Below are 13856 nucleotides of genomic sequence, written 5' to 3' on the forward strand. Positions count from 1 at the left end.
CTTAGCTTTATAACATATAACTTAGCTTTATAACATCATGTATAACCTAGCTTTATAACATATAACTTAGCTTTATAACATCATGTATAACTTAGCTTTATAACATCATGTATAACTTAGCTTTATAACATCATGTATAACTTAGCTTTATAACATCATATATAACTTCGCTTTATAACATCATGTATAACTTAGCTTTATAACATCATGTGTAACTTAGTTTTGTAACAGAATGTATAACTTAGCTTTATAACATAATGTATAACTTAGCTTTATAACAGAATGTATAACTTAGCTTTATAACATAATGTATAACTTAGCTTTATAACATAATGTATAACTTAGCTTTATAACATCATATATAACATAGCTTTATAACATCATGTATAACCTAGCTTTATAACATATAACCTAACATCATGTGGTGGTCTCTGGCCCTCAGAGAAATGTTGTCCGTTTGTTTTCTTTCTATTTGTTGAACTATTTAAAAATAAATTGCAGTTAAATGTACTCACCTTGAATACACAGCGTTGAAATAATGATTATTTATGGGTAAGGGACTAGTTGTGTTTCTGTGTGGCAGGCACATGATGGGTCATTGTAATATCTCCTGTGACATAAGTCTCCTCATGTGTTGTTAATGTTGAAAAAGGTATTATTTGCCTTCAGTGAGACAGTCTAACCAATGTTCCTCCTCTCTAAGGTTTGCATGAAACATGTTTCAAACATGCAACAAATTGTCAACCGAGTATGCTATTAATTATTATTATTATTATTATTATGAACACGTTTAATATATTACATCCAGTCTAATCTGCCAGTCTAATCTGACTATTGGACTTCCTCCCTGCTGCATACACCAGTTTAAACACAAATAATGAAACACTTGATATATTTTCACAAGTTTTATTGAAAGCATTATCAATCAATGTAGAAATGTAATTTTTATATTGTCAGTTGTCAAGTTACTTAGATTTGTGTCATGTATTACTTTTTACCAAAAGAACTTCCAACACTGATTACACTGCTACCGCAAAAACATTGATGTGTGTGTGTGTGTGTGTGTGTGTGTGTGTGTGTGTGTGTGTGTGTGTGTGTGTGTGTGTGTGTGTGCGCGTGCTGACAGTGTGTGTGAGAGTGGACAGTGGACGTGTGCGGAGGAAAACTGTCCAGGAATGTGCTCTGTGGAGGGTGGGGCTCACATCAACACCTTCGATGGAAAAGACTACACCTTCCATGGGGACTGCTCCTACGTCCTGGCTAAGGTAGATCACATCATGACGAGCATTCAAGCACACACACACTGGACTCAGACCATCAGAAGGATGGGGGGAGTGACAAACCATCGGCATCATGCTGCATGATATGATGATATGAATGTGCTCATTCTTTCTCAGCTTCCATCATAGAGATGGACCCATTCACTATGTAATGATCAGCAACATCTGAGATCCTGTTTGCTAACATGATTATAACATGATTTATTATGTGTCATTGTTTTGACTGTCACCAGCTGTCATCCTTTTTGTCATTATTAAAGTCCTGATGTGTGTTGCAGCAGAGTGCTGGCTTCCTGTACACTGTGCTGGGGGACCTGGTCAAGTGTGGTCTTGATGACAGAAGGACCTGCCTCAGAGCTGTAACTCTGAGTCTGTACAACAATTCTGTGGTATGTTCCAGATGCAGACACACTCTCACACACACACACACACACACACACACACACACACACACACACACACACACACACACACACACACACACACACACACACATACACACACACACATACACTGTTGAACAGATCCATGTCAAACTTCCAACTACTTTTATATTTTGCATTGAAATTTGTTGGCGTGTTTGTGGTTTTGATGACAACATCAAATTTGTGCAATTGTGTTATTTTGAAATATGTTTGGACTCCTGGTGATATATCATCTAAAATGTGTCTTTCCAACTGGCAGGTTATTACAATCCAGGCAAGCAGGCAGGTCTACGTGAACCACATTCTTTCTCAGCTTCCACTATTTACGCGTGAGTTACTTCACATGACATCACAGAAGACACACAGCTGCATGTAAAGTACAAATGTTTGAAACAAAAAGATCCTCAGTCTTATTTCCTAGTTATTAATTATAGCACTAATCAATTGACTCAAGTGCAGAAAAAAAAGATTCCAAAATTGAATTAAAAAGTTATGAATTTGTATTGAAGCGGTAGATGCACATAAATGAACAGGCCAACATCAAAATGAAAATATGGACATGAGGATGGCTTCAATCCAACATACAAAGATTTTAAGATGAACATTTATACCTCAGACAGCAAGTTCTTCAGGCTTTGATGTGTTTCACTGTCTTCTGACTGCTGCAGCGGAGGTGAGTGTCTTCAGGCCATCATCCTTCTACATCGCCATGCAACTCAAGATGGGCCTTCAAGTGATGGTCCAGCTGTCCCCCGTGATGCAGGTCTTCATCTCAGCTGACACGTCATTCAAAGGAACCATCTCTGGTACGGCTCGAGATCATGTTCCAGTGTCTGGAGAACGCCTCCAGTGTTTACAATGATAACCGAGCAGTTATACACAGTACAAAGCGTTCTGTTTGTAATACTTCACACATGATTAAACATTCATATCCGTGTAAAAGTACATCACCTCACCCAACAGGTTTGTGTGGGAACTTCAACAACATCATGAGTGATGACTTCAGGGTGATCAGTGGGCTGGTGGAGGGCACTGCAGCAGCGTTCGCCAACTCGTGGAAAACTAGAGCCAGCTGCCCCGACATCACAACACCCTTTGGACACCCCTGTCAACAAAGCACCAGCAAGGGTACAGCTCCACAGTCTTGTCACTTCACATGATGTAATGTTTGTCATGTCATTGGAAAGCATACAATATGAATGAGACTATACCAAACCACATGTTAGAGTTAACCATGCTGCTGTGGGGCATGTGATGTAACTGCTTCATCTCTCTATCTTTCTGTCTCTCAGAGAGTTATGCCAAGTACTGGTGTTCCAAACTAACGGATCCGAAGGGAGTGTTTGCTCCCTGCCACGCTTTCATTAGCCCCAAAATATACAATGATGTAAGTCTGCACACACAAAGCTGCAATGAGAAATAAACAGAAGCATTGTGGCCTGATGATGTGTCCACGCTCACTGTCTCCTCACAGAACTGCATGTATGACAGCTGTAACTGTGAGAACAGCGAGGACTGCATGTGTGCTGCGGTCTCCTCCTATGTCTATGCCTGTTCAGCGGCAGGAATCCACATCGCTGGCTGGAGGGTGACCATCTGTGGTAAATAAAACACAGAGGAGCATTTTGTATTACTGCGGTGATAAAGAGAAGATGGGTTTCATGAGAGTTCATGAAAATACTGCTGTGTTTATAGGACCAGGTGCATTTGCACCATCTGATATATCTGCAACAATTGAAATACATAGAGCAGATACCCTCTCATGCTACGACTCCAATCTTATCTCCCCACTAGGCAAATTCAGTACATGTCCAGCAACAACAGTGTACGAGTACAACATGACCTGCTGCAGTCGTACCTGCCGTTCCCTCAGCCAGCCGGACTACTCCTGCCAGACCAGCCTCCCCACGGTGGATGGCTGTGGCTGTGCCGAGGGAACCTACAAGGATGAGGAGGGGAGTTGTGTCCCCAGAGAAAAATGTCCCTGCTACGATAAAGACACCGTTATTCCTGCTGGAGAGACTATCAGCAACGACGGCTCCACATGGTAAAAACAGAGTGTAACGATGCCGGAGCTCATTGTGGGCTCATGTAATAAACACTCAACCGCTTACTTCATAGTGAGTCATAGATCGAGAATATGTTCCATGTTAGGGTAATACAGGGCATACATTCTACACTGTGCATCCAAACACTCAGATAAAACGGAGCAAAGTGAACATGCAGTGGAAAGAAGCTAAAAGCTCACTCAAAGTATTTTGAGATGCTAATGTTTGTGATGGCAACATCACTGACATGGACTTCATGCTAGCATGCTAAACACAACGTGCAGCTGAGCTGCGGATGTCGTTAATGTTGCAGGTCTTTAGTCATAAACCAAAGTATTGGACACATTGAAATGTTGACCTGATGATGGAGCTGGATGTAAAGTCAGAAGATCACCATAGATATTATCATTCATCTTGAAGGGGAACGCTGACGGTTAAACAAAGAGGGGACAGTCAAAGGGAAAGCTAGAGGACTTTGTAGTCATCTGCATCATGCAGGCAGAGCACCCAGGCTCTGCACCCTGCCTTTCTCAGATTCTGTGAATTCATTCAAGAATCAGCTCAAGACACACCTGCTGAGACTAAAAACTCATGTCCTCGGCCTGCTTTTAACCATGTCTGAATGTTGCTTTCAAACCATGTCTTAATGTTGCTTTTAAACCATGTTTTAATGTTGCTTTTAAATCATGTTTTAATGTTGCTTTCAAACCATGTTTTAATGTTGCTTTCAAACCATGTTTTAATGTTGCTTTCAAACCATGTTTTAATGTTGCTTTTAAACCATGTTTTAATGTTGCTTTTAAACGTGTTTTAATGTTGCTTTTAAACCATGTTTTAATGTTGCTTTCAAACCATGTTTTAATGTTGCTTTTAAACGTGGTTTAATGTTGCTTTCAAACCATGTTTTAATGTTGCTTTCAAACCATGTTTTAATGTTGCTTTCAAACCATGTTTTAATGTTGCTTTTAAACCATGTTTTAATGTTGCTTTTAAACCATGTTTTAATGTTGCTTTTAAACCATGTTTTAATGTTGCTTTTAAACCATGTCTTAATGTTGCTTTTAAACGTGTCTTAATGTTGCTTTTAAACGTGTCTTAATGTTGCTTTTAAGCCATGTTTTAATGTTGCTTTTAAACCATGTTTTAATGTTGCTTTTAAACCATGTTTTAATGTTGCTTTTAAACGTGTCTTAATGTTGCTTTTAAACCATGTTTTAATGTTGCTTTTAAACCATGTTTTAATGTTGCTTTTGAACCATGTTTTAATGTTGCTTTTAAACCATGTCTTAATGTTGCTTTTAAACCATGTTTTAATGTTGCTTTTAAACCATGTTTTAATGTTGCTTTTAAACGTGTTTTAATGTTGCTTTTAAACCATGTTTTAATGTTGCTTTTAAACCATGTTTTAATGTTGCTTTTAAACCATGTTTTAATGTTGCTTTTAAACCATATCTTAATGTTGCTTTTAAACCATGTCTTAATGTTGCTTTTAAACCATGTTTTAATGTTGCTTTTAAACCATGTCTTAATGTTGCTTTTAAACCATGTCTTAATGTTGCTTTTAAACGTGTCTTAATGTTGCTTTTAAACCATGTTTTAATGTTGCTTTTAAACCATGTTTTAATGTTGCTTTTAAACCATGTCTTAATGTTGCTTTTAAACCATGTCTTAATGTTGCTTTTAAACCATGTTTTAATGTTGCTTTTAAACCATGTATTAATGTTGCTTTTAAACCATGTCTTAATGTTGCTTTTAAACCATGTCTTAATGTTGCTTTTAAACCATGTATTAATGTTGCTTTTAAACCATGTCTTAATGTTGCTTTTAAACCATGTTTTAATGTTGCTTTTAAACGATGTTTTAATGTTGCTTTTAAACCATGTTTTAATGTTGCTTTTAAACCATGTTTTAATGTTGCTTTTAAACGTGTTTTAATGTTGCTTTTAAACCATGTCTTAATGTTGCTTTTAAACCATGTTTTAATGTTGCTTTTAAACCATGTCTTAATGTTGCTTTTAAACCATGTCTTAATGTTGCTTTTAAACGTGTCTTAATGTTGCTTTTAAACCATGTTTTAATGTTGCTTTTAAACCATGTTTTAATGTTGCTTTTAAACCATGTCTTAATGTTGCTTTTAAACCATGTCTTAATGTTGCTTTTAAACCATGTTTTAATGTTGCTTTTAAACCATGTATTAATGTTGCTTTTAAACCATGTCTTAATGTTGCTTTTAAACCATGTCTTAATGTTGCTTTTAAACCATGTATTAATGTTGCTTTTAAACCATGTCTTAATGTTGCTTTTAAACCATGTTTTAATGTTGCTTTTAAACCATGTTTTAATGTTGCTTTTAAACGTGTTTTAATGTTGCTTTTAAACCATGTTTTAATGTTGCTTTCAAACCATGTTTTAATGTTGCTTTTAAACGTGGTTTAATGTTGCTTTCAAACCATGTTTTAATGTTGCTTTCAAACCATGTTTTAATGTTGCTTTCAAACCATGTTTTAATGTTGCTTTTAAACCATGTTTTAATGTTGCTTTTAAACCATGTTTTAATGTTGCTTTTAAACCATGTTTTAATGTTGCTTTTAAACCATGTCTTAATGTTGCTTTTAAACGTGTCTTAATGTTGCTTTTAAACGTGTCTTAATGTTGCTTTTAAGCCATGTTTTAATGTTGCTTTTAAACCATGTTTTAATGTTGCTTTTAAACCATGTTTTAATGTTGCTTTTAAACGTGTCTTAATGTTGCTTTTAAACCATGTTTTAATGTTGCTTTTAAACCATGTTTTAATGTTGCTTTTGAACCATGTTTTAATGTTGCTTTTAAACCATGTCTTAATGTTGCTTTTAAACCATGTTTTAATGTTGCTTTTAAACCATGTTTTAATGTTGCTTTTAAACGTGTTTTAATGTTGCTTTTAAACCATGTTTTAATGTTGCTTTTAAACCATGTTTTAATGTTGCTTTTAAACCATGTTTTAATGTTGCTTTTAAACCATATCTTAATGTTGCTTTTAAACCATGTCTTAATGTTGCTTTTAAACCATGTTTTAATGTTGCTTTTAAACCATGTCTTAATGTTGCTTTTAAACCATGTCTTAATGTTGCTTTTAAACGTGTCTTAATGTTGCTTTTAAACCATGTTTTAATGTTGCTTTTAAACCATGTTTTAATGTTGCTTTTAAACCATGTCTTAATGTTGCTTTTAAACCATGTCTTAATGTTGCTTTTAAACCATGTTTTAATGTTGCTTTTAAACCATGTATTAATGTTGCTTTTAAACCATGTCTTAATGTTGCTTTTAAACCATGTCTTAATGTTGCTTTTAAACCATGTATTAATGTTGCTTTTAAACCATGTCTTAATGTTGCTTTTAAACCATGTTTTAATGTTGCTTTTAAACGATGTTTTAATGTTGCTTTTAAACCATGTTTTAATGTTGCTTTTAAACCATGTTTTAATGTTGCTTTTAAACGTGTTTTAATGTTGCTTTTAAACCATGTCTTAATGTTGCTTTTAAACCATGTTTTAATGTTGCTTTTAAACCATGTCTTAATGTTGCTTTTAAACCATGTCTTAATGTTGCTTTTAAACGTGTCTTAATGTTGCTTTTAAACCATGTTTTAATGTTGCTTTTAAACCATGTTTTAATGTTGCTTTTAAACCATGTCTTAATGTTGCTTTTAAACCATGTCTTAATGTTGCTTTTAAACCATGTTTTAATGTTGCTTTTAAACCATGTATTAATGTTGCTTTTAAACCATGTCTTAATGTTGCTTTTAAACCATGTCTTAATGTTGCTTTTAAACCATGTATTAATGTTGCTTTTAAACCATGTCTTAATGTTGCTTTTAAACCATGTTTTAATGTTGCTTTTAAACGATGTTTTAATGTTGCTTTTAAACCATGTTTTAATGTTGCTTTTAAACCATGTTTTAATGTTGCTTTTAAACGTGTTTTAATGTTGCTTTTAAACCATGTCTTAATGTTGCTTTTAAATGTGTCTTAATGTTGCTTTTAAACGTGTCTTAATGTTGCTTTTAAACCATGTCTTAATGTTGCTTTTAAACGTGTCTTAATGTTGCTTTTAAACGTGTCTTAATGTTGCTTTTAAACCATGTCTTAATGTTGCTTTTAAACGTGTCTTAATGTTGCTTTTAAACGTGTCTTAATGTTGCTTTTAAACCATGTTTTAATGTTGCTTTTAAACCATGTTTTAATGTTGCTTTTTAACCATGTTTTAATGTTACTTTTAAACCATGTCTTAATGTTGCTTTTAAATGTGTCTTAATGTTGCTTTTAAACGTGTCTTAATGTTGCTTTTAAAGGTGTCTTAATGTTGCTTTTAAACCATGTCTTAATGTTGCTTTTAAACGTGTCTTAATGTTGCTTTTAAACGTGTCTTAATGTTGCTTTTAAACCATGTTTTAATGTTGCTTTTAAACCATGTTTTAATGTTGCTTTTAAACCATGTTTTAATGTTGCTTTTAAACCATGTCTTAATGTTGCTTTTAAATGTGTCTTAATGTTGCTTTTAAACGTGTCTTAATGTTGCTTTTAAACCATGTCTTAATGTTGCTTTTAAACGTGTCTTAATGTTGCTTTTAAACGTGTCTTAATGTTGCTTTTAAACGTGTCTTAATGTTGCTTTTAAACCATGTTTTAATGTTGCTTTTAAACCATGTTTTAATGTTGCTTTTAAACCATGTTTTAATGTTGCTTTTAAACGTGTCTTAATGTTGCTTTTAAACGTGTCTTAATGTTGCTTTTAAACCATGTTTTAATGTTGCTTTTAAACCATGTTTTAATGTTGCTTTTAAACCATGTTTTAATGTTGCTTTTAAACCATGTTTTAATGTTGCTTTTAAACCATGTTTTAATGTTGCTTTTAAACCATGTTTTAATGTTGCTTTTAAACCATGTTTTAATGTTGCTTTTAAACCATGTCTTAATGTTGCTTTTAAACGTGTCTTAATGTTGTACTTTCTGTGTGTATGTAAATGATTGGCCCTTATATGGTCACGTTGTGTTGTTTATGTTTGTAATTCTGCCCTGTTCAGCACTTTGTGACTTATGTCTGTAAAAGCGCTTTGTAAATAAATCGTACTTACTTACTGACATTAACTGTTATAACTGTTCTCACAGTGTCTGCCGAGAAGGAGCTCTCCGCTGCTCAGGACAGCTACAATGTAGGTTTCCACATATGGACAAACTCAAATCCTTGTAATTCTAAAAAAGAAGTGGTTTGAATGCTTTTGTGCTGAAAGACAAAATTGTTCCTGCCAAAATACAGGGAATGGCAGATGGAATTATGCAAATGATTTATCCTGAATTTGTTATTACCCAGCGTCACCATCATGCCAGTCCCCCATGGTTTACTTTGACTGCTCCACTGTTCAACCTGGGACCACTGGGACTGAGTGTCAGAAGAGCTGCAGCACTCTGGACATGGCTTGTGTAAGTACAGCATAGCACACACACACACACATGATCTGGGACATTCAAGCAAAACATTATGTTGTTGAGCTTCAGGCTGCATTTCACTTTAAAATTGGTTTGCTACCGTTGCTTGATGATTTTAGCATTGTCACATCCGATAGTATTACAATGGCTTGGCTATATGGATCGACAAGCTTTTATTATCATAAAGTGAAGATTTGCTTTTATTTTAGAAATAGATTTTCTTTTCTTTCAATGCCAAGAAATAACTTGTGGAAGCTACCTTTTGGTCTGTGATTGAAAACGGTGACATATTGTGTATGCATGCAGCCTCCTAAGAATGAGTTCAGATTCAGTGTGTCAAGTAGTTATCAGCCTCGCTCCTCCAAGATCTTGCCTTTTAATTTACTACGTGTTCTGACAAATACGGGGAAAACATTTTCATACTATGCACCTTGGGCATGGAATCATTTCCAAAAAGATTTATAATGAGAAAGATTCATAACCATTGATGAATTCAAGGGCATCATAAAGAAGGTGCTGATAGAGGCATGTGGTTGTTTCTATCGAGAGGCTTCTGTGTAAAACACCTGTTTTGTTTTATTCATGTTGTATTTTATTGTGTTGTGAATTTGTATGGCTGCTCATTGGCCAGCTCTCTGTTATGAAAGAGATCTTTATCTCATGGGACGTCTTGGTAAAATATAGGTAAAATGAGAAAATACACATACATGCATAGGCGCTGTTTGGTTCACAATCTCTTTCCACCCTCCACTTTGGTGGGTTCAGATCAGTACAGGCTGTATATCTGGCTGCATGTGCCCTGATGGCCTGGTGTCAGATGGAGCAGGAGGCTGTATCAACGAGACCAGCTGTCCATGTCTGCACAATGGAAACGCATATCAGCCGGGGGAGACACTGACTGTGGACTGCAACACCTGGTTTGTACAGCGCTTTACACACACACACACAAACACACACACACACACACACACACACAAACACACACACACACACACACACACACACACACAGTATTGGGATGTGTAACCCTAACCCTAATCAACACAAGATTGAAAGTGTGTGTCTGGTGTGTGTCTCCTCAGCTACTGCAGTGGAAGGAAGTTCACATGTACCGCCAATGTGTGTAATGCAGTTTGTGGGATCTATGGCGATGGTCACTACATCACCTTTGATGATAAGAGGTTTGACTTCAGCGGCGACTGTGAATACACACTCCTTCAGGTAAGGAATAAGATGATAATCCTTTAAGTGTTCGACCTTTGGTTTCAATGGGAACAGCAAATGTGGGCTTTTTTGCAGCTATGTTGTCAGAACAACAAGAGAGGAGTCGCTTATGTATCTGTTTACAGTAAAAATACAGCTTTCTTAGATCACAACATGGACAACCATTATTTGATTCCATGCTGCACACAGCTTGAGTAGCTTTTCACACGACAGCAGGACTCTTACAGTTGCAGACCTTGCTGAGGAGTTAGAGGTGTGCCGCCTGTCTTCTGCAGCTCTTCATACAACAGCTGACTCTGGCTGCTCTGTCTTGTTCCCTCACTCCTCTGCAAAGATTTAAAATCATCTACTGACAAAAAGATATCAGAAGTGACCCTTGTCTTGTTTTGTAGAAACATTTTGGGCGAGTGATCATGGTGACACATACATAGCATTTCCTGTGGCTGCTCCATAATAAAAGGAAAATTAGCAGTAACTTAATCCAGCTGAAGAACAATGAACAGTAAACAGTAAGGCGGATATCAGGGAGATAAAATTGCGCCTTAGGCTTCGGTAGGCAATCTGGATCCAGCACGGGAACAGTGGAGCCCACCACCACCAATAAAAAACACTATATAGAGGTATTTACTGAATGTAAATACATTGAATGACTATTGAAGGAACATTGCAGAGCAGTCAGTGGTAATGGGGTTTGATTTGTGTCTATTTGTGTCTATTCCTTACTTAGGACTACTGTGGCACCAGTCAGAGCAATGGAAGCTTCAGGATTATCACTGAGAATGTTCCATGTGGGACCACAGGAGCTACCTGCTCCAAGACCATCCAGATCTTCCTGGGGGTAAATACAGCACAAGCACACTGTGCACATGTTCTGCCCCAAACAACAGATCAGGATGTCAGACGAATATAAATGTTGAGGTTTGGCAAGGATTATTAAGACTGGGACCAACCATTCTTTTATGATTGATAAGCCTTATAATGCCTTTGATAAGTCAGCATTAACATGAATTATCAAGTGGGTGAACAAGCAACACAGAGTGAAACTATACTGATATTTAACTTTATTTTCCAACATAGTTGGAGGCATAAAGCTCACTTTAAAACTAAAGATGATAGAATTCCATCCCGTGGTCATGCTGTGATGCTGATGCCCACACTTTATATCCTGCAGCCTGTGCAGACATTCCCCTCCAATGACACTGTCAATAAAATGTGGCCTTCCTTTTGACCTGCAGTCAAATTGTATCTGTTCCTTGGAAAAGAATGATGCAGTTGCTTTCCATTTATTTGGGAACCAAGTTCCTTTTCACAGAATAGCATGCAACTCTTCAGGTGATAACTAGAGAAAGAAACCTCGCTTAGCTGGTGCAGTAATACTTGTTTATTTGATGTTGATGCCCACAGGATAATGAATACCAACTCAAAGATGGGACCTTCCAAATGGTAAAGGGGAGTGGCCAGGTGCTCCCTGCTCAGATACTGAAGATGGGCATTTACCTGGTGGTGATGATCAAGCCGGGTCTTGTGCTCATGTGGGACCAGAGAACCAGTCTTTTCATTAAACTTGCTCCGCAGTTCCAGGTAAACAATCATGTCTGCATGTCTTGACTGACAGTTGGCTTTTGCACAAAGCATATTGGTTCGGGCGGTTCATGCATTCTAGCTTTTGTCATGATACACCGTGAGAATCTTCCCAGACACATCAGGACATGTTGTTCCAGACAGAAACTTGCATTAATCAATATTTGACGTTGATGGACATTGAGTAAAATAACTGTAATGTAAAAGGTGTTGCTCATAGTGCTTAACTCACAAAGAATTATCAGACAACTCAAGCATCAGCAACCCGACTGTGCTTTAGAGCCTCTTGTAGCTGATTGCTTTGGCATTGCTCTCATCAGCCCAGAGAGAGTCAGTGCCTTTAAGAACAGGATGTTTCCCTCAGGAGCTGGCAGAGACCAAACAGAGCTAGGAGCGTGAATACTAGACTTATATGTGCCTGGTCATTTAGTCTGAACTATGATTGTGGTTGTTTTGATGTTTTTCTGGGGCTGGAGGGCTGAAGGATATTTCAGTGGCAACAAACAGGTGCCTTCCTCTGTCTCAGGCCTATCATATCAGTAAACTCTGCCATTGGGTTCCTCCCTCTCAGGGTCAAGTCTGTGGTCTGTGTGGAAACTACGACGGCAACAGTAAGAATGAATTCACCACACGCTCTCAGGAGACAGTGACAGACGTTCTAGAATTTGGCAACAGTTGGAAGGTTTCATCCAGCTGCCCGAATGCCGAACTGCTCACCGATCCCTGTTCCTCGAACCGCTACCGGGCAGCCTGGTCCCAGAAACAGTGTAGCATCATCACCAGTGTCACCTTCCAGAGCTGTCATTCACAGGTAACTATGGCAATAGCATCATACTCAGCACAAATGTATGCCCATACACAAACATTGTCACTTTAACTGCCATGGTATGTTAAATGAAATGAACAGAATTGAGCACTAAGTGCTGATTGCTTTTTGTGTTGATCAGTTGGTCTGTCCATCCATCGCTTTAATCAAAACAATGGTCTCAAGCAAGATATCTTAAAAACTTCTGTAATCAGCCTGGAATATTTATATCAGCACCAATAATACAGCCTGTGTAATTACAATGCCACAGTTGATACTACTACTAGAACATGTTTGTTTCCCTGAACCTTTATGTTTCTAGTAAATGACTAGACTATGACTAGTACATGACTAGTACATGATTGTGTGTTCAAGGTTGACCCTGGTCCATACTATGACTCTTGCGTGAGAGACTCTTGTGCTTGTGACACCGGTGGGGACTGCGAGTGTCTCTGTACTGCTGTGGCTACCTATGCCAAAGCTTGTAATGAAGCTGGGGCCTGTGTTCAATGGAGAACTCCAAAGCTGTGCCGTGAGTTTGTTCACAATCTCACACAGAAATTCTGAGCTACAGGAGTTATAATTTGGAAGGAATTGTATCTTTAGCTAAAAGACAAGAATGTGTTTGACACCCTGACTTTATTATCAACAGCTAAGACATATACTTGTACTTATTTTGTCTCTTGCAGCTATTTTCTGCGACTATTATAACAACCCTGGTGAATGTGAATGGCACTACAAGCCTTGTGGAGTTGACTGCATGAAGACATGTAGGAATCCATCAGGAAACTGTTCCAGCCTCATCACTGCCCTGGAAGGTACATTGGACAGATCTTTTAAAACGTCGTCTTCTTGAATAGAGGTTTCTGTCATGGAGTTCAACTCAGGTCAACAGACTGATTTGATGGCTATTATTATTATTACAATTGTTTTGTGATTTAGACCAACATGTCAGGGATAATAGGCTAACCTTTCATTCCTTTGGGTTAGTTTGTTTTGCAGCTTCATGAATCTGTCTTGCAGCTGTG

At 37.2% G+C, this 13856-nt stretch overlaps 1 protein-coding gene across 1 annotated transcript in view; it reads left to right on the forward strand.

Annotated features, from left to right (window-relative positions):
- Positions 1 to 9125: 9125 nt before the first annotated feature.
- Positions 9126 to 13856, forward strand: part of LOC306789821 (mucin-5B-like) — a gene marked incomplete at both ends in the record, with an annotated part of 48029 nt that continues 43298 nt past the window's right edge. Inside the window, 8 exons of the mRNA XM_079285889.1 lie at positions 9126 to 9212; positions 9984 to 10135; positions 10301 to 10439; positions 11170 to 11280; positions 11847 to 12023; positions 12595 to 12834; positions 13204 to 13360; positions 13518 to 13646. Coding sequence (XP_079142015.1) covers positions 9126 to 9212; positions 9984 to 10135; positions 10301 to 10439; positions 11170 to 11280; positions 11847 to 12023; positions 12595 to 12834; positions 13204 to 13360; positions 13518 to 13646 — 1192 coding nt within the window. The remainder of the gene's footprint in view (positions 9213 to 9983; positions 10136 to 10300; positions 10440 to 11169; positions 11281 to 11846; positions 12024 to 12594; positions 12835 to 13203; positions 13361 to 13517; positions 13647 to 13856) is intronic.

This window comes from Melanostigma gelatinosum (genome assembly GCF_949748355.1).
Source record: "Melanostigma gelatinosum genome assembly, chromosome: 2".
NCBI classification, from domain to species: Eukaryota; Metazoa; Chordata; class Actinopteri; order Perciformes; family Zoarcidae; genus Melanostigma; species Melanostigma gelatinosum.